This window comes from Diabrotica virgifera, chromosome 1 (assembly GCF_917563875.1).
Source record: "Diabrotica virgifera virgifera chromosome 1, PGI_DIABVI_V3a".
NCBI lineage: Eukaryota > Metazoa > Arthropoda > Insecta > Coleoptera > Chrysomelidae > Diabrotica > Diabrotica virgifera.
Genome location: NC_065443.1, coordinates 78,993,605 through 79,014,244, shown reverse-complemented (window position 1 = coordinate 79,014,244; position 20,640 = coordinate 78,993,605). Strand labels below are relative to the sequence as shown.

At 32.2% G+C, this 20,640-nt stretch overlaps 1 protein-coding gene and 1 long non-coding RNA gene across 2 annotated transcripts; both read left to right on the top strand.

The window, feature by feature from the left end:
* The first annotated feature begins 848 nt into the window (after positions 1 to 848).
* Positions 849 to 3,301, top strand: LOC114349381 (uncharacterized). Its single transcript, XR_007699662.1, has 3 exons — positions 849 to 1,263; positions 1,828 to 1,984; positions 3,128 to 3,301. It is a non-coding gene; the product is annotated as an uncharacterized LOC114349381 (long non-coding RNA).
* Positions 3,302 to 7,787: 4,486 nt separating this feature from the next.
* LOC114349383 (uncharacterized) lies at positions 7,788 to 16,203 on the top strand. Its single transcript, XM_028299731.2, has 2 exons — positions 7,788 to 7,824; positions 14,845 to 16,203. The coding sequence occupies exons 1-2, from the start codon at positions 7,813 to 7,815 to the stop codon at positions 15,928 to 15,930; spliced, it is 1,098 nt and encodes a 365-aa protein (XP_028155532.1). The 5' UTR covers positions 7,788 to 7,812; the 3' UTR covers positions 15,931 to 16,203.
* The last annotated feature ends 4,437 nt before the right edge of the window (positions 16,204 to 20,640 follow it).

Below are 20,640 nucleotides of genomic sequence, written 5' to 3'. Positions count from 1 at the left end.
AATTCACCGTAATTAAATTTTGCATAGAGACATGTTTTTCCCGATTTACTTCGACGAAAATTTTCCTCAGAAAATGCGGATTTTTCCAACAAAATCTTTAATTTTTAACTAAAATTTGAGGTACGTAATTATTTATTAATAATTAAATATCGTGGTGACATAAAAGCCGTTTTAGTATAGATTATATTTCTAGAAGCCGATGGAAATTGAATGAATAGTTTAGCAACAATTAAACTGGTAATTAACAATTTACGGTCGCAATAATAATAATTATGATACATCAGAATAACTATGATTTTTTTTATAAAAAGGCACTATACCTATCTAACGTACTTTACAGAATTGAAATTGGAGTATTTAAGCGGCCTCAGGAATATTTTAAAATTATAAACAATTTTTTGGTTTCTGACCTCATTTTCAGTGGAAAATGAACCATAGTTTATTATTTCCGCTGGATTTGCCATCCTGATCCTCCCAATGGTTTGCAATGCAAGATATTATTTTGTGCCCCCCAAAAACCATTCTTAAAACCATTAAAAAAAGTAAGCGACATGCAAATGTTCGTTTTTTAAATTATTATTACTACTAAAATATAACTCTAAAATTAAAAAAAAGAAGACTATACAACAGAGTAAATATATATTTTATTAGGTTCAAACCTTATTTAAGTCGGTTAAGTAGTAATTTTTCTATGGCAAATTGAAGTTGTAGTGTATTTTAAATAACCAAATGGCGGTTAGATAAACGAATTTTTTTTTAAAGGCGTAACCGACAGTCGAAAAAATTGAAGATTCTTATGGTACCCTAACAACACACAACATTCCAGGAATGTACTACCAAAGTTCTATCAATATTTGAATGTCCTGGACATTTAGTGAACATTCGGTGAACATCTGATTAAATTATTCCTGGAATGTTACCATAAGACATTCTGTGAACATACTACCAATGTTTCTATATGTTCATTTTCAAATTCACGGCGCATGTATTTGTGCATGGTGCTTAGAGAGGGCATCACGTGACTAAAAACGACCAATGACCTCACTTCGGACTTCGGCGCTTCGGTCATCTTGGCATGCATCTTGGCTTGGCCACCTTGCCGTGCGTGATCGTTGTTTGTTTTTATTTGTGCTTTTTAAGAATTTTTTTTTAGTTCGGATACTTTTATAATAACTTTAATAGTATTATTAACATAGTGCATAAAATCAGTTGGAGTAGCAGAAGCAATGTAGATAAAAAATCTGCAGGAATAACGTTTCAAAGGTTAGTACCTATGCAAATATATGTAAACAAAGGCATGCCCCTATTTAAGAAAATATCCATTTAATATTTTAATAATAAATGGATAAGCCACAAACTTGCTTATTCCTAACTAAAATAGTAAATAGAGATAATAACAAACGGATTATTTGTAAAATTAAATTTTTTTTTTGCGTTTTTGCTAATGTATGCGTTTATAAACAGGATGGTAGACCACACACTATAATAGTACCAACTAATGAATACACAGTATGAATAGTATAGTCGGTTCGCTAAACTTAGTCTCAGACACAACTGGCTAGTGATTTTAGTAAATAATTTTGACAATTTGGTCAAATTGGCAAAAAAAATAATAACTAAATAGTTCGTAATTTTGGCAAAATTGGCCAAAAACAAAAAAATTACCTACTAAAATCACTAGCCAGTTGTGTCTAGGGAAACGACTATACTAATGAAACATTTCTAAGCTGCTTTTTATAATATTTTGTGAGTTCATTAATCATATTTTTTATTTAAAACTAAAATTTGTTAATAATGCTCAGTAATGCATATATTTTGTATTTTTAGCTTTCCAGAAGATCCTGCGAAGAAGGCATGAAGTATTGATCAGATTTGTTAATAGAGCAGTATGTTCAAAACATTTTTTAGAAAAAGATATTGACAGAACTTCACTTTCAACTGTTCCTTGAGAGACTGTGCTGTTCCAATAGCTTATATCACACAGGTAATATGTTTAACCCAATTAATAATACAATTACAATATACAGTTGGAAAAATTAAAGAATAGGGCTTTTCATTTAGTCCTATAGCTATGAACGATCACAGCAATCGTTTATTTTGTATTTGCTGTCTTTTTCTATAAATCACAAACGTTTGTTATAGAAAAAGATCATCATCATCATCATCATCATTGGCTCGACAGCCCTTTCTGGGCTGGGTCTTGGCCTGTTCCAGGATTCTTCTCCACTCTGATCTGTTTCGTGCTTTTTTTCTCCAGTTTTTTATTTTTAAGGTTTTTATATCATTTCCTATTTGTTCTAAAATAGAAAAAGGTAGCAAATACAAAATAAGCGATTGATGTGATCGTTCATGGGTATAGGGCTTTTTATTCACAGTCATTTTTTTCGAGCTTTTGTCATGTGTCACATAATATTAATATATCTACAACATACGTTATTGGTATATACAATAATACAAACCAAAGACATATGACGTAGATATATTAATATTATGTGACACATGACTGAAGCTCGAAACAAATGACAATCGATGAAAAGCCCTATTCTTTCATTTTTCCAACTGTAGATACCGTTACTCTTCATTATCTACATCAGAGATCTAAGTTGACATTGTTGCCCAATTACAAAAAATTTTTGAATTCATTTTAAGTCCAATATATCACATAATTATTGCGAAGTAGATTATACAAGAAAACAGATTAATATTGAATGTAAATAAATAAAAACATCAGAAATAGAAAACAAGAATTAAGTTATAATCTTAAGTTAAAGTAAATAATAAAAACAATAAATATAATAAAACAAAATACTTATTTGTTTGTGAAAAAGCTATTTCTTTGTGGCATTTTTGTAATTATTGTAACTATTTAATGGGGAAATAAGCCACAATTTACTTGAAAAAATAACTTTATTATGGTTTCTACTTCCACATCGGACGTCGTTGTCAAAATACAAAATGTTTTATTATTTTCTTTATTAAATATTATTTATTATTTATTTAAATATTATTTAATTTATTATTTATTTTATTATTATTATTATTTATGCATATTATTACCTGTAAATATTTCTTTTGATTGTTAATTGTAAAGGATAGAAAAATTACCATTTATTTTATTTTCTTTTAGAATCAGCTGAGAGAAGTGGTCTACAAAAAACCAGGAAGGAAATGGAATATGTGGCTATGAAAGGCAAAAGAAGGGTTTACAAAGCAAATGTGACACATTTTTTATAGGAATATCAGTAAATTACATTAAAAAAATGTATGAAAAGATTTTTTGCAATAAAAATGTTTATATTTATCAAGGATGTATTATTTGGTATGGCCACATATCGTCAGTGATGTGACAATACCTCCTATCTGTTTTTTCATGAGATTTGTAAGATAGACTAAAAACTTGTTTGGCCACCTCCTGTTTTCATATATTTTTTGACTTGTTTTGCAGTAAATTTAACTATCTATTTACTACAAAACAAGTCAGAACTTATGTATGAAAACAGGAGGTGACCTTAAAAAATGTTTTTCATCTCCTGCAAACCTCATGAAAAAAGATATAGTAGGTATTGTCACATCACTGACGATATATTTCAGAGAATGTCTAAAAAATATACTGTGAATGTTCAAAGAACGTTCGTAGACATTCATGGAATGTTCCAACAAGACATTTAGTCTAAAAAATATACTGTGAATGTCCAAAGAACATTCATGGAATGTTCCAACATTCATGGAATGTTCCAACATTCATGGAATGTCCAAACAAGACATTGAGTCTAAAAAATATACTGTGAATGTCCAAAGAACATTCGTATACATTCATGGAATGTTCCAACAAGACATTCAGTCTAAAACATATACTGTGAATGTCCAAAGAACATTCGTAGACATTCATGGAATATTTCAACAGAACATTCTAAGAATATTTAAAATGCTGACACAGCACTTTCCTGGGACTTTCCAGGGACATTCGTGTGCATTTGGGGACATTCCAGGAATGTTTTCAATGTCCTGTGAGTACCTTCTAGGAACATTCCTGGAATGTTTTGTGTTATTAGGGTATATGATAACAAAAGAATAAAAAAACCGCTAAAGGCCATAAAAATGAGTGGCGCATACAATATTCCAGCTACAAAAGATCTGATATGAATATTATGTGGCGCGAAAATTTATTTTCATTTTGATGCAAAACAAAATTCTAGTTTAATTTTAAAAGATTTTTTCATAATATTTGCTAAATTTGAAGTAAAACGCGCCACAAAAGAGTAACTTTGATACAGTGTGAATCTTGAAACACTTTTGTGGCGCGTTTACTTCATATTTAGCAAATATTATGAAAATATCTTTTAATAAAACTAGAATTTTGTTTTGCATCAAAATGAAAATACATTTTCGTGCCACGTAATATATTCATATCAGATCTTTTGCAGCTGGAATATTGTATGCGCCACTCATTTTTACGGCGTTTAGCGGTTTTTTTATTGTTGTATCAGGAGGTTTTCAAAGTTATTTATAAATTAAATGTATAAAGTTGAATGCAATGTTTCTCGATTACACGTTAAACTTTATAAATGGTCGCCTTTGTCGCATTATCTCCCAAATGATCTAGTGTCCATCGATTGTACACTAGATTTTTTTTCTATTCGAAATAGATTGAAAAAAATATTGGTATGGCCAGTAAATGAACTTGGATTGTCCGTTGCCAGCTAAAATTAGCGTCGTAACCACTACAACTACATAAACCGTTTAGGGAATAATCGTTAACTGGATTATACTTTTGTAGCTTAATAGCTTCTAAACGGCTTAACCGATTTTGTTCACTAAACATGACTTTGAAACGTATTGTCAAGTAGTATCTTATGCATCTAAGGTCAAGTATGATAACTGAAGCTATTACAGGAATTATTGAGCTTGATAAACCGTTTTTCCCATAAGAAATAGATTTGATCATACTTATGAAGCCTATAACTTAAAAATTCGAATTTTCCCGGATATAAGGTATGCACCGTTAGATTCGTCTAGAGTCCTTCTGCAAACGCTTAGTTATTGGCGTTTTGGCGTAATTCGTAGGTTGAAATTTTGAGTAATTGTCGAAAAACCAAAATTTTCAAAGTTTAGTTTTTCAGTTTTTCGGCTATACTAAGCCGTGTGTAGGTCTGATCCTAACAGCTTAGACACCATTTGAAAGCTTAACTCAACGCTATTGATTCGATGTATTTACTGTTCTCCTATCTCTTCTTGAACCGAAGATATATACCGCCAAAAAATATGCCGTTTTGTACCTACCAAGTCCTATAGCTGGCTTATGGGTAGTCAAAACACACAAACTACACCGGTTCTGAATCGGCCCTCACCCCCTCTTCATACACAGAAAAAAAAATTCAGATCGGTTTAACCTTTTCACATACATACATACATATATACATATCCACAAACATTTTCCCTTTTTTAAATAAAAATTGACTCATATTTCTGAGCTCGGTAACTTTTGATATTTTCAAAATTAGACATGCGTTGGAAAGGTAATGATCGCTTCTATTAGAAGCCGCAAAGGTCGTAGGTAAATTTTCGAAGTTTTTAGGAGTTTTGGGGACGAGAACGAAAAACAGACCCTAAATAGGAAGGGCCGTAAAATCCACACCCTTGGACCAAAATCGATGGTTGACATATGAATGGGTGAGTCTTTTCCTGAACTCTAAGATGGGTGTTGGCCCAATTTTCAATTCAGTCAGATTTAGAAAATCGAAAATTTCGTGTATATAAATAGTGTCGCATGTAGGGGGTGTAGGTGTGCGCCACTGGCGAGCACTGCCGTTCTCTGGTAATTTTTCAAGCTAAATAATAAAAAATATTAATAATACTTCAAATTATTGTTTACCTTATTGATATAATTATATTAAGCTTACTAAGCGCGTTTTTAGACCCAAGACGTAAGCAGCACCTTCCCCTACGAATCTTGCCGCTTACTGATTTCGGTGTCTCATCTCGTGAGATATCGTTTTGGCGGTTAGAAAATTCAAAGCTCCTTTTAGTTGGGTTGGAATTTTTTACAGTTGCCTCTTTTTAATAGTCGATAGGACGTACAAAGTATAATATTATTTTGATACCAAAACATAAATTTAGAAATGTTGGCGCTTATGCCTTTTTGGTGTGACGCCATCGTTAAAACATACTTATTATATTATGTTTTCATTTTTTTCATTAAGGTGATACAGTAGCGATCAACAGGTAGCCAAAACTCGTTCCAAGATTGCGGCTGTAATTTTGAATATTTTTTCGAGATATTTGGCACACGTATTCGTAATATAATAAAGAATGGCGGTACAGAGCCCAATTTGAAAAATATATTAATATGTGGAAATTACTCTGTAATTAAATACAATAGTAAAAATCGAGCATCTACCGCCATTAAGAAAATCAAAAAAATACACTTTCTTCAAACAAACTTTTTTATCCGATGCCTAGATTTTGTGTCATTTTGGAACTACTAATGGAATAAAAAATTTTAGTAGTTCCAAAATGACACAAAATCTAGGCATCGGATAAAAAAGTTTATTTGAAGAAAGTGTATTTTTTTGTTCTTCTTAATGGCGGTACAGGCTCGATTTTTTACTATTGTATTTAATTTGAGAGTAATTTCCACATATTAATATATTTTTCAAATTGGGCTCTGTACCGCCATTCTTTATTATATTACGAATACGTGTGCCAAATATCTCGAAAAAAATATTCAAAATTACAGCCGCAATATTGGAACGCGTTTTCGCTACCTGTTGATCGCTACTGTTTCCTCTTAAGGAAAATTTTGAGTGTTGTTATAATTTAAGTGAATTTGTAATTTTCATCTATTTTTGCACTAATAATTGTAGGTATATTTCTCTAAATAAATCTACATTATCAGTTAAATCGTATTTTTGATTATCTTAAACAGTACTTCAAATATTGTGAGAATTTGATATTAAATTTCTCAGCACAGCACACTGTTTAAGTCAAAGCTTTCATCCTTAATCCTAAATAGTCACAAATTCGTGAAATATACTATAGTTTAGTATTTACTGTTATACGAGCAGTTCTGATATTTATAGACTGAAAACATTAAACTATTTTTTTATCTACATCTACACTTCACTGTTGCTACTGCACTGTGCTATTGTTCATTCATTGGTTCTGATTGTTAGCCAATGGCAGCTCAGTTTACGATAATATTTAGTGTGGAAACACGGACATTCAGAAATAAACGTATAATGTATTAAAAGCATTATAGACCTTATTAGAATAGATACATAAAAATTGCAAAGAAAGGCCCAAAATAGATTTTTCCAATCTATAGCGGCCCTAAAAATAAAATTCGTATAAGTTTTTATGCCTCAAAATATAACATTTTCTAATTTGCGTATTTAGACTTACCTTCAATGGCACCTCTTTTTTATTCTCTCGCTTAAAATATAGTTTGGTGGAATAACCAGCCAAATGTTTACTACAAAAGCCCACTTTACCTGAAGAAATAATTACAAGAGCAATAAATTAAATTAAATCGCATCAGATTCGCGTTTCACAATTTCGGCTCATCTAAACAGACCAATTTTTAAGATATTCCAAACCGATTAATCACTTAACACGACGACTTGCGTAATACATTTAAAGACATTACATAAGGAAATGGATTTTTTTCCAATCTGTTTTGGATGGTCCGCTATATGGATACGTTAGGTGTGACTATCTGAATTTATAGATGTTCTACTTTTTATTAAGCCTATAAATGCTATATCGATCATTGGTTTTGTCATTAACAAAGTAGGTAGTGCACGAGTGAGTGATATGGCGTACAAGGTACCTGAGATTTATATTTTCCTATAATCCCGTTATCCCATAGTTACGTAGCTTACTGCTTCTAAAACTTTTTATTTTAATTAGGATTTGTATCTCTTTAAGGTTCCTGGTGTTTATTAAATTATTCGTCCGTTTACCTGAGCAATATTTAAAGTAGGGGTCAATACAACTAGTCTGTTTACTCACGGTTTTTGCTCCGTATTTTAAAGAACCACTTGGATTTTACATAAAATTTGGCATACATGTCGAAGAAAAAAAGTGATATTGTGCCGATGCGTGGCTTTTGCCTAGGGGTGAGTGCCACGCCTTCTCGGGGATGAAAAACATACGTTCAAAATAAGTCCGGAAGGGAATAAACTGACTAATTCTAAGCAACTTTTGTTCTATAGTATTTTTTCAAAGTCAATACTGTTCGAGTTATGTGCGAGTGAATATGTTCGTTTTTCAACAAAAAAAAATAAGTTTTTAGACTGTTTTTCGCAAATAACTCAAAAAGTACGTATTTCATCGAAAAAAATAGTCTTAGCAAAAATATAGCTTGCACAAAAGTGAAAAAAAATGTAAGTATATGTAAGAATAGTAAGTAGAAACAGAGTTGTACCTAATGAAAAGTAGGTTCTTATTCGTCAAATTCAAAATAGAATATTTCAACGTGAAAACCAAAAAATGAAGTACTTTTCGGGAAAAACTCATCACGACTTTTTTAAGTGTTTAAAAAAGCTTTAGTTTTCTTTTGTAAAAAAGTTTCTTGCATCAAAAGTAAGTAAGTTCCGCTGAGAATAAAGGAGGTCCCTTTTTTTTGTAAAAAAAAAATCGTGAAAATCACTCCCTACTTAATTAGCATCCCAAATGAGCTTCGCAAGTTACTCTACTTAGGTATTGTTTGTAAAAAAATTTGATTTTAAAGTAGATTTTTTTATTAGAAAAAAGGCTAATAAATAAGTTATAGACATATTATCAATACGTAAGTGGTTACTTGGGAAGCGGTAACGATTACATGCTAATTAAGGGGGGGGGGGGGTGATGAAAACTTTTTAAACACTTTAAAACGTTCTGATGATTTTTTTTCCGAAAAGTGTTTCATTTTTTGGTTATTTCAAGTTGAAATATTCGATTTGGATTTTGACGAACAAGAACGAACTTTTTATTAGCTGCAACTCGACTTCTACTGGGTCTACAGACTTCATACATACACCATCGTTTTTTATGTTACATTTTTGCTAAGAATATTTTCTTCGATAAACTACTTACTTTTTTAGTTATTTGCGAAAAACCGTCTAGAAACGTGATTTTTTGTTGAAAAATGAACATATCCACGCGCAAATAACTCGAAAAGTATTGACTTAGTGAAAAAAACTCTATAGATCAAAAGTTGCTTCTGCAAAAGTTGCAAAAATTAGTAAGTTTATCCACTTCCAAACTTATTTGGAACGTATGCTTTTTCACCCCCGATAAGGGGTGGTACTCACCCCCAGGATAAAAGCACACATCGGCACAATATCACTTTTTTCTTTGATATTTTAGCTATGTGTAGTGTATGTACGCCAAATGTCATGTCAATCGAAGCCGCTCTTTAAAATTCGGAGGTTTTGCAATATTTTACCGTGGGTGAACGGACTATATTATATAAATTTACTCATATTAGCAGCACACTTTGAAACCAAAAAGTTATATTTAAATATTCTTCAAATTTTTGGTTACATGTTCTTTTTATAATAAAACACTTTGTACACTTTAGTGAGCACTAACAACAGATAAAGGCAGCACTAACAACAGCTGTTAAAGAGACGTTGACTCCTAAACGAACTGAGAGAACTAAAAGAAAGGCATGGATGACAGAAGAAATTCTTAATTTAATGGATGAGAGACGTGCCTATAAGAACAAAAACAAACAACAATATGATGCAATAAATGGAACCATAAAGAGAATTATTAAAGAGGAAAAAGGAAAATGGCTGTCAGAACAATGCAAGGATATTGAGGAATGTGAGAGAAAGTACGATAGTTTCGGCATGCATAAGAAGATCAGAGAAATGACTGGTACAAAGGAGAAGCCTCATAGTGGAATGGTGAATGATTCAGAAGGCAAGATTATAATAGATTTCAAACAAAAACTCACAAGATGGAAAGAATACGTAAAAGGACTTTTTGACGACGAAAGAGAATTAATAACAGTGAAACGAGAAGAAATGAAGGGTTTAAGGATACTTAAACAAGAACTGGAATATGCTTTAAAAAACACCAAGGATGGTAAGACACCAGGGCCTGATGAAATACCGGTTGAAGTATTAAAACTTATTGATGAAGAACTGATGAACATGATACTCGAGTTATTTAACAACATATATGATATTATACTGAAATAATACCACAAGACTGGTTAAGGTCCACATTAATTTTAATACCTAAAAAATCAAATGTAAAAGAGTGCTCGGATTACAGAACGATTGCCTTGATGAGTCATATGCTTAAAGTTTTTCTAAAAATCATTCATAATAGAATTTTCCGAATACTTGAAGAAGATATAAGTGAAACACAAATGGGCTTCAGGAACGGCCTTGGTACGAGGGAAGCGCTCTTTGGTGTGGGCGTACTATTTCAGCGGTGTTTGGATATCAATCAGGATGTATACGCCTGCTTTATAGACTTTGAGAAGGCCTTCGATAGAGTCCGACACGACCGACTGAGACAACTTCTAATCGAAAAGAACATTGATGAAAAAGATATTAGAATAATAACAACTAATTTGTATTGGAATCAAACAGCATAAGTCAAGGTCGATGATGAAATGACTGAGGAGATCAAAATATGTAGAGGAGTAAGACAGGGGTGTATTCTGTCTCCTCTTTTGTTTAATTTTTATAGCGAAGTCATATTTAAAGAAGCTCTGTCGGAGGTTAGTTGTGGTGTAATGATCAACGGAAATACAATCAATAATGTGAGATACGCTGACGACACAGTGATATTAGCAGACAATCTTGCAGATCTGCAACGACTGATGGAACGCATTAACCACTACTGTAACAGCTACGGACTTACATTAAACCTCAGAAAAACTAAATGGATGGTAATAACAAAAGATCCACACGCCAGGAATGATTTGGTTGTCAATAACACCGTTATAGAAAGGGTATCCTCCTATAAATACCTTGGAGCTTGCCTGGATCATACAGGCGATCAAACAAAAGAAATAAGAGCAAGAATAGAAATAGCTAGATCAGCATTTAACAAGATGAAAATATTTCTCTGTAGTCGTGACATAAATCTTGATCTGAGAGTGCGTATGCTGCGGTGTTATATCTTCTTCACTTTATTATATGGAGTTGAGTCATGGGCCATAAAGATAGGCAGCATTAAAAACATTGAAGCTTTTGAGATGTGGTGTTACCGTAGAATGCTACGTGTATCTTGGGTGGACCACGTGACGAATGCCGAAATTTTACGTCGGATCGGAAAAGGATGTGAAGTTGTACTTACTGTTAAAAGAAGAAAGCTTGAATACTTTGGCCTTGGCCATGTTATGAGAGGTGACAAATACTCGCTGCTGAGACTGATCATCCAGGGTAAAATCAGGGGCAAGAGAAGTATCGGTAGGCGCAGAATATCTTGGTTAAGAAATCTGAGGGAATGGTTCGGCTGCAGTTCCATCTACCTATTTAGGGCGACCGCCAGTAAAATAAGAATAGCTGTGATGATTTTCAACCTCCGATAGGAGACGGACTTTAACCTTCGGATGACCAAGCGGGGGAAATTGTGACCCCAGCGTATGTTTTTCTTTAATAAATTCAAAAGTATTTTCAATTTTTAACTCATTATTTCTTTATTTGACTTTAATATCATTCTAGATATCCTCATATTTTGAAACAAAAAAAAATTCCCTATATTTTACGAATAAAAAATATATTCTGAAGTTGATGTTTAGTAAAATACCGTCTATTATGTGTAATTCCAAGTAGTTTTACGCTAATGACGTCGACTTTGCAAAGTAACAAGACACTTACTCAACATACACACTACACATGACACTAATACATTTTTGACCTGGGGTCATTTCCCCCCCCCCCTTGGTCATCCGCAACAAAAAAAGATTGGTCATCGGAAGGTTAAGAAGAAGAAGACACTTTAGTAATCTGCTTCTTTTTTTTTAGCTGACAACATTCACCTATCTAATATCGCTTTCCGCTATTTCTATCCAACCTAGTCTTTTTCTTATTTCTCCTTCCATTTCCAATGAACTTCCTATGTCAAACCATGTTTTCATTTGTTCTTTTTAGTAGCTTAGTGCCTGCCAATTTTCTACACACATTCTGTGTAGAGCTTAATTTTTCTTTTAACTATTCTTCCTTATAGCGTGTTTCTTATTTATTTGTTTCTGATATTCTATAAACATCATTTTTGCGCTCTTATTTGAATTGTAATAATTGTTATAAGTTTGTATTTGTCTAGTATTTCAAGATTTTGTGGTTTCCTCCACTATTTATTTATTTTCATCTTTGCTTCCTCCAAATATCTACTTTAATACTGTTCTCTTGATTCTAACAAATAATTTTCTCTAGCGTATTATAATACTATTTTAACAGTAATTAACTTTTCTTTTTATTAAATGTGCATGGAGGTAGGTATCTACCTAAAATTGCGTGGAAAATAGTAATAGTTGTGAAAAAATTGGGAAAATTTACCCGAAAATAGTGTGACTAGCAAATTTTGAAAAATCCTATCTCGGATACTATAAATCCTAAATACTTCTACCAAACGTCATTTTGAAAAGAAAAGATCGAAGGAACCGAACCAGGAACCGAAGCTTTTCACCTCGCAATTTTTACAGAATGGATCGTTTTGCTAGAAAATTCGAGAATAAGTAGTGGATAGTCCAAGGATCAAAATCTATATGATGCTGAAAAGCGCTTTTACCATGGGGGTGGTTGCCACCCCATCTCGGGGGTGGAAATTTTTTATTATATTTTGATCGCAGAAGTTGATAAAAACATTCATTCTAAGCAAAAAATGTTCTATACATTTTTTTGATAAAATTAATAGTTTTCGATTTATTCGTCATTGAAGGTGTTAGTTTTGTATCGAAAAAATCAATATTTTTCATTATACTCATTTACGATTCACTCAATTTTTGCCGTAGAAAAAATTTTTTCAAACCAAGTTCTTGGAAATTAAATAACCTGTAATTTTATATTGAAACATTTTTTCGTATCTCTGATGCTAATCTTTCTATTCTGAAGAAAATAGCATATTTAAACTACAAAAATTCGTTATTCGCTTTTAATTCCAGTTTTTTTTTAAACTAATCATTCTAAGTCAGAGTCAAACTTCTAGAATCTATTAATGATACATAAGTACATAAGAATGAATAAGGCCAATAACTAAAAACATCGCTAACTTACATTATTATGCTTCCAATTGGTTTGCCCCTTTTTGTTTTTCGAAAAAATATATTGATTTTTTAACCGTAACTTTTTTATTTTTACTTTAGAAAGTTTGATAAAAAACAATTTTGTAGGTTTTTACCAGATCTATATAAATATTAAATATTTTTAAAATAGTCAGTCGCAAAAACAGGTGACTTTGAAAGGGTTGGTAAAGGTGGTTTTTGCTTGTTATTACAAGATTTAATTATCAATAGCTCACTCAATTTTTGTCGTAGAAAAATCTTTTTCAATTCAGGTTATTGGGAACTAAATAAGCTACAACTTTATATTTTAACATTTTTTCGTATCTCTGATGCTAATCTTGCTATTCTGAAGAAAAAGCCATTTTTTTCCAAACTACAAAAATTCGTTTTTCGCTTTTAACTCCATTTTTTTTAAACTATTCATTCTAAGCAGGTCAAACTTCTAGAACCTATTAACAATACATAAATAAAAAATACCAAATAAGGTTAATTACTAATTTTAATTAGGGTTGTGATTAGGGGGTTGCTTCCAAACACTTTTTCGCTGAAAACAATAGGGATTTTGAGCAAGAGACTTTTTTTTAATTTCTGGAGATAGATATTTTTAAATACTTTAAATTAGTTAAAACAAGTTGTCCTCGAAAAATGCATAGTTTTCCCGCCTTTTGACTTTGAAATAACAATATTTAGCGACGAAGAAGAGCCAACATATAGTAAAGTATAGCTCGATTACTATTGGTCTTAAAGAAAATTTACAAAAAGGGTTTTGTTCATTTTTTCAAAAGGTACATTTTTGTTAAGTAAAGTTGTTTTGATAAAACGAAAACTTTTGGAGTTATTAGCAGAAAACTTATTAAAAACATTGATTTTTTCGATATAAAACTAACACTTTCGATAGCGAATAAATCGAAAACTATCAATTTTATCCAAAAAATGTATAGAACGTTTATTGCTCAAAATGAACGTTTTTACCAACTTTTGTAATTAAAATATAATAAAAAATTTCCACTCCCGCGATGGGGTGTCAACCACCCCCATGGTAAAAGCGCCTTTCGGCATGATATAGATTTTGATCCTTGGACTATCCACTACTTATTCTCAAATTTTCAAGCAAATCGATCCATTCTGTAAAAATTACGAGGTTTTGCCCTATTTTAAGCTTGATTACTTTTCTACTACAAGTACTACACAGGACTACAAGTTTTCTGTATACACTGAGTACACCCTAGTGCATAGAGACTAATTCACTAATTTTTAAAAAATGTCCCTTGAACAAGTTTTAGTTGCTTTTAGCTCTCGTTTTTTTGACATAATCAATAGCATATTATTATAAAAAATAAATCCATATAAGATCTGCTGGTCCTGAATTCTTTTTGTTCTTTGTATTCTGTCATTTTACTGCTAAAAATACAGTTATTGCTAATTTGACTGTCATATTCAAGAGATTGATTCCTCTAGCGATTATGTAAGCGATTATATGAAGAAGATTTATTTGATATCGTTATGTCTTGCAATATTAACAATCAAAACAAACAGATATCTCTGAATTATCAGGCAAAACTTGATTTAATGTCATAGATTTATTTCTTATATCTAAAGAAAACAATTTTTTTCAGATATTTTTATTTAGTTGTCTCATAGCTGCTGGCAGCGCTGGCAGTGTCCAACTGCAGACCTCTGCACCAGCTGTAGGCCCTTCTCCTCAGATCCATATCACCGCTACACCTGCCGTTCAATATTCTGCTCAGGTCCCTCATCAAGGAGCTGTGATTATTCAACAAGCACCATCTTTACTTCAAAATGCCGCTCTAATCCTTTCACAAGCTGCTCCAATATTACAAGCACCACAATTGATCCATCAAACACCACAATTGGTTCATCAAGCACCACAATTGGTTCATCCAGCACCACAATTAGTTCAACAAGCAGCGCCATACATCCAACAAGCTGCGCCGTACATCCAGCAATCTGCACCAATATATCAGCAACCGGCTCCAGTTCTTCAACAACACAATCCATTTCTGCAATACGCAGTACGAATAGCTGTTCCAACGGCTCAGTATGCTCAAAACCCCCCGCCTCCACAGCCTGCAATTCAGTACGCACCCCAGGAAGTGCAAATATCTCAAAAACAAATTCAACAAGAATCACCTGTACCGATTCTTCAATATTCTGCCCAACTACAAGCGCCAACTCCATTTCAAATAACTCGCAATCCTGTACAGATTATAGCTAAAGCAGTTCCACAATTTACACCCTCAGTTCAATATGCGGAACAAGACACTGGCTCAGTTGAAGATTCAGATATAGTAGACCAGTACGACGAACCTTCTCCAGAAGCGTTAGCACCTATAGTTGCAGCTCCTGAAGCTCCAGCTCCTGTACACTATGCCCCAATTGTCAAAGCAGCTAAAGTGACGAAGGTTAAGAAACCCGATCATTTCGACCACAATCCTGAGTATAGCTATGGATATGACATTGAGGATGGACAAACGGGAGATAGTAAGAGACAGAATGAGCAAAGGCAAGGAGATGTGGTTCAGGGTAGTTATTCTGTAGTGGATCCAGATGGTCATAAAAGAACAGTAGAATACACTGCGGATCCAATTCATGGTTTTAGCGCAGTTGTTAGAAGGGAACCGGTTAATATTAAAAGTTCGAGACCTGTGAGACGTAGTAGGAAGTATAAAACAAGAGAGTGAAATAAAAGTTACCAAAGTTTGTAGGAATATATTGTGATATTAAAAAAGTGGTGATTTTTTAAGGTAGACCATATTATATATCGAATTGGTACAAAGGTGTAATAGATATTCATGGTGGCCTAAAAACACTTTGAAACTTAAAACGTCTATAGGTTATAGGTCTAGTCAATAAATAAATGTATACAAAATGTACATAATATAGGTGTGTCATAAAATTTCTTATTTTCAAATATAAATTATTTTGAATCAAAGTAATAAAATAATACTTAAATACATATTTTATTCAGTACCACAATTTTCTAATGCCCAACAAACCCTTTATTTTTTATTTTAACAAAGTTTATGTTTAGCAAAGTATTCTGCAAATGTACTTTAAAATCATTATTTGAAAATTTGGAAAAAAAAGAGCTGAAACCAAAAAATAAAAGTGAATAACTCAAAGTGTTTTCTTTCAAGAATAGTATATTGTACAAGTGAGAAAAAATACATATTTAGGTATATAAATTATTTCTATGTATTGGTCGAAAACTATTTTCTTGGGGCATTGTGGTATTATTTATTATTTTTAATGGGAATTAAAAATTCTCAAAATGCAAATTAAAAAAATTATTTTATAATACCACGGTTGTGTTATATGTAAATGTGTTAAATGTTGTGTTAAATGTTTTAGTATTAACAACTAAATGTTGTTTCAATCCCTTTGTCATAAAAAATTTGTAATCGATTTTAAACTCATATATCTCAAAGAAAATATTTAAAATGGTATACATATTATATAATATTTATTATAATAATTAACTTATAAAATATGAATTTTAAATATATTAACTTTAAATTATTTATTAAAAAAATTAAAAAAGATACGCAACAGCCGGGTTTCGAACTCGGAACCTCTCGATCTGCAGTCTAGTTCTCTATCACTGAGTCATCATCAACTTGTAGATATCGATTTGTTGAGGTACTTTAAAATGGAATCTAAATGTCATTGCATTAGTCTCATTTTTAAAAGAGTTTGAAATTAAAAAATCGATTTATCCATATAATAGTAGTTAAATATTGAATTTTTAGCTAGTTCTGAGCTATTCTGAAAATTTCAGGTGCCTAGGTATTCTAGAACTATGTTTAAAATGGATTAAAAAATTTGCGGACATAGTGACAAATACCAAGCCAAGTATATAAAAACGTTTTATTATACCGGTTGTTCCATTAAAAATAAATTTACTACATTTAAATTTATGTTTCAAATGCGCATATTTTTTATAAATACAAGAATCTACTTGTCTCAGCGTTTTTTATATCTAATCTTTTAAAACGAAGACGGAAATGATTTTATTCCATATAGTCCTGTCGCCAGGGGGTACAACGGCCTCCTTAATTCAGATGGACTTACCCAAGTTTTTTTTATATATTTTGACCCTCAGAATACGAATTTTTTGGGTAACAGTTGATCCGGATGTCGATAAGATTGTTATAGACAAAGAACTTGAGGAATTACATAACAGCGATTTCTCGCAAAACAAAACATCTTTTTGTATTTTTTGGGTCATTTTAAGCAAAAAATATTCCTACAAGTTTTTTCGTAGAATGCATAGTTTTCGAGATAACCGCGGTTGAACTTTCAAAAAATCGAAAAATTGTAATTTTTGAACCCGAATAACTTTTGATTAAAAAACAAAGTAGCAATTCTGCTTACCGTATTTGAAAGTTTAAGTCACATTATATCGGTTTTGATTATTTTCATTGCTAAAAAGTTATTATTTTATTGTTAAACAAAGCTATAAACACCTAGTATGTGAGTGATGATTTCAATGATTTCTCATTTAAAATCGAACTAGTAGATAGAGTAGCTACAAGTGCAAGCGAGGCAATTTCTACGTAGCATGCGTTAAAACGAATGTATTAGGCACGGGAAACACTATGTGTTTATAGATTTGTTTAACAATAAAAAAATTAATTTTTAGCAATGCAAATAATCAAAACCGATATAATTTGACTTAAACTTTCAAATGCGGTAAGCAGAATTGCTACTTTATTTTTTAATCAAAAGTTATTCGGGTTCAAAAATTGCAATTTTTCGATTTTTTGAAAGTTCAACCGCGGTTATCTCGAAAACTATGCATTCTACGAAAAAACTTGTAGGAATATTTTTTGCTTAAAATGACCCAAAAAATACAAAAAGATGTTTTGTTTTGCGAGAAATCGCTGTTATGTAATTCCTCAAGTTCTTTGTCTATAACAATCTTATCGACATCCGGATCAACTGTTACCCAAAAAATTCGTATTCTACGGGTCAAAATATATAAAAAAACTTGGGTAAGTCCATCTGAATTAAGGAGGCCGTTGTACCCCCCCCCCCCTGGCGACAGGACTAATAAGTGAGTTTCACCATAATGTAATTATATATTTTGTTTTGTGAGGATAATACGGCCGATAAAGTTTTACGTAAATATTTATTGTTTTAATACATTGGTTAGTATTATATTCTTTCTAGATCTCTGCAAAATAATGTTAGCCATCTGGGATAAATAGTATTATTATGGTTAAAATAATAATTGAATTATTAGTAATATCGTTTTAATGATTTTTGATAATAAAATTTTCAGTTATCCTTTTTGATATAAACCTTTAAAAAATTAACGATCCTACCTGATTAGCATAATAGTTGCAGGCCATTGCTTCCAATTAATGCAAATTCGTCACTATACTTTCACTTTCACTTGCATTATTATATTATTATTGGATTTATTGATTGTTCAAACTGAATTTATTTGTGCTCTATCTCTTCGTTGTGTAAATTTCTTCGTCTCCAAGGTAAATATTTCATTTCCTAGACAACGACCAGTGGGAGGAAAAAGGATAGGATTTCGTTGGATTTGTCGGTACCATTATCCCCGATTTGCGGTTTATCTTATTTTGAGATCTAATTGAAATTCCAACAAAATTATCGACTACTTTGGTTGTATAACGGAAGAATTAACACTAATTTTTGGAAAATTTCCATATTTTTGAAATATCGTACGGAAACAATAGCATAGAGTAAAAATGTTTATTTAGTAATGAAAGAAAGACGTTCTCACAATCTTTTATTTTACAATACAACTGACGACCGGTTTCTCTGTCTACAATTTGCACAGCATCCTCAGGTCCCGGTTAAAGTTTAAAGTAAAATTAAATGATTCCGGTATAAGGGATCATTTTAGTAGAAGTCATTATCATACTTTTGCTCAGTACTTTGCTAAATGGAGGGTTGGTAGCTAGGATAGATGTAACTGCATTAAACTAACAAAATTTGGCAGGATCTTGAGGGGAGTACGGTGGTAATAATAAAAAACCAACACGACATTAAACCGAAAAAATTGTTCGTTACATACATATAAAGTTTTTTTTTTTTTTTGTTATGCTTTATTTAACAATCAGAATACATTAGCATCCTATAAGTTAAAGTGTTGGCTTGGGAGCTGGGCCCCTCATTGGCGTGAAGGGACTCCCTTCAATGAAGGAGTCCTAGATAGTCTTCATGTCAGCTGGCCATAATCTCTTCAACCTTCTGGCAATTGGAGCTTGTACTAGCGGTTGTAATACTGCGTTGGGGTGTGTTTCCATTTTCTCGTGGTGTTTGTTGTACCTATCTTTAATGACATCTGTGATGAATGGAACCTTCAGATCTTCATGTAATGTTAAATTCGACACGAACCAAGGTGCATCTGTGATCATGCGTAGTATTTTTGACTGGCTCCTTTGGATGACAGCAATATTAGATTTGCTTGCACATCCCCAGACTTCGATACCATACATCCGTATTGGTTTGATTATGGTGTTGTATATCAGCAGTTTATTTTCCAAACTTAGTTTTGATTTTCTACCTATCAACCAGTAGAGTTCTTTGACTTTCATGTCTATTTGTTTTCTCTTCTTTGTTATGTGCACTTTCCAAGTAAGTTTAGAGTCTAGATGTATGCCGAGGTATTTGGAAGAGTTGTTTTTAGCAATAATTTTTTTATTTATGTATAGTGATGGACACTGATCTTTTCTTGTAGTAAAGTTGACATGGACGAATTTAGCCTCATTTATCTTAATTTTCCATTTTTTTACCCAATTTTCTAGGTTTGCTAAGTCATTTTGTAGGATGTTGGAAGCTTCTACTGGATCCTGGTGAATTGCTAAGATGACGGTGTCATCCGCAAAGGTTCCTATGACAGTGTGTGAAGACGTAGGAATATCTGATAAAAATAATACATATAGAATGGGACCCAGGACACTGCCTTGCGGAACTCCGGCCTTGATTGGGAATTTTTGCGAATATTCATCATTCACTTTTACAAGAAACTGTCTGTCGTGAAGATATGATTCGAGCAGTCGATAGAAGGATAGTGGAAAGATTTTAGACATTTTGTATAATAGTCCATCATGCCAAACCTTGTCAAAGGCTTGGCTAACATCCAAGAATACTGAGGGACAGTATTGTTTTTGTTCTATTGCTAAATTTATTGAATGTGTTATTCTGTGTATTTGCTGAACTGTTGAGTGGCCTTGTCGAAAACCAAATTGGTGTGATGGAATCCAATCCTCAGGGAGTACTTCCTTATTTATTCTTTGAAGACATACATATAAAGTAATGTTGTTTTGATTATTTGTATAGATTCTATTTATACAGGGTGTCCCGGAAAATAGTGCGTTCCTTAAAGGTGTGGGTAGAATGCACCATTTAAA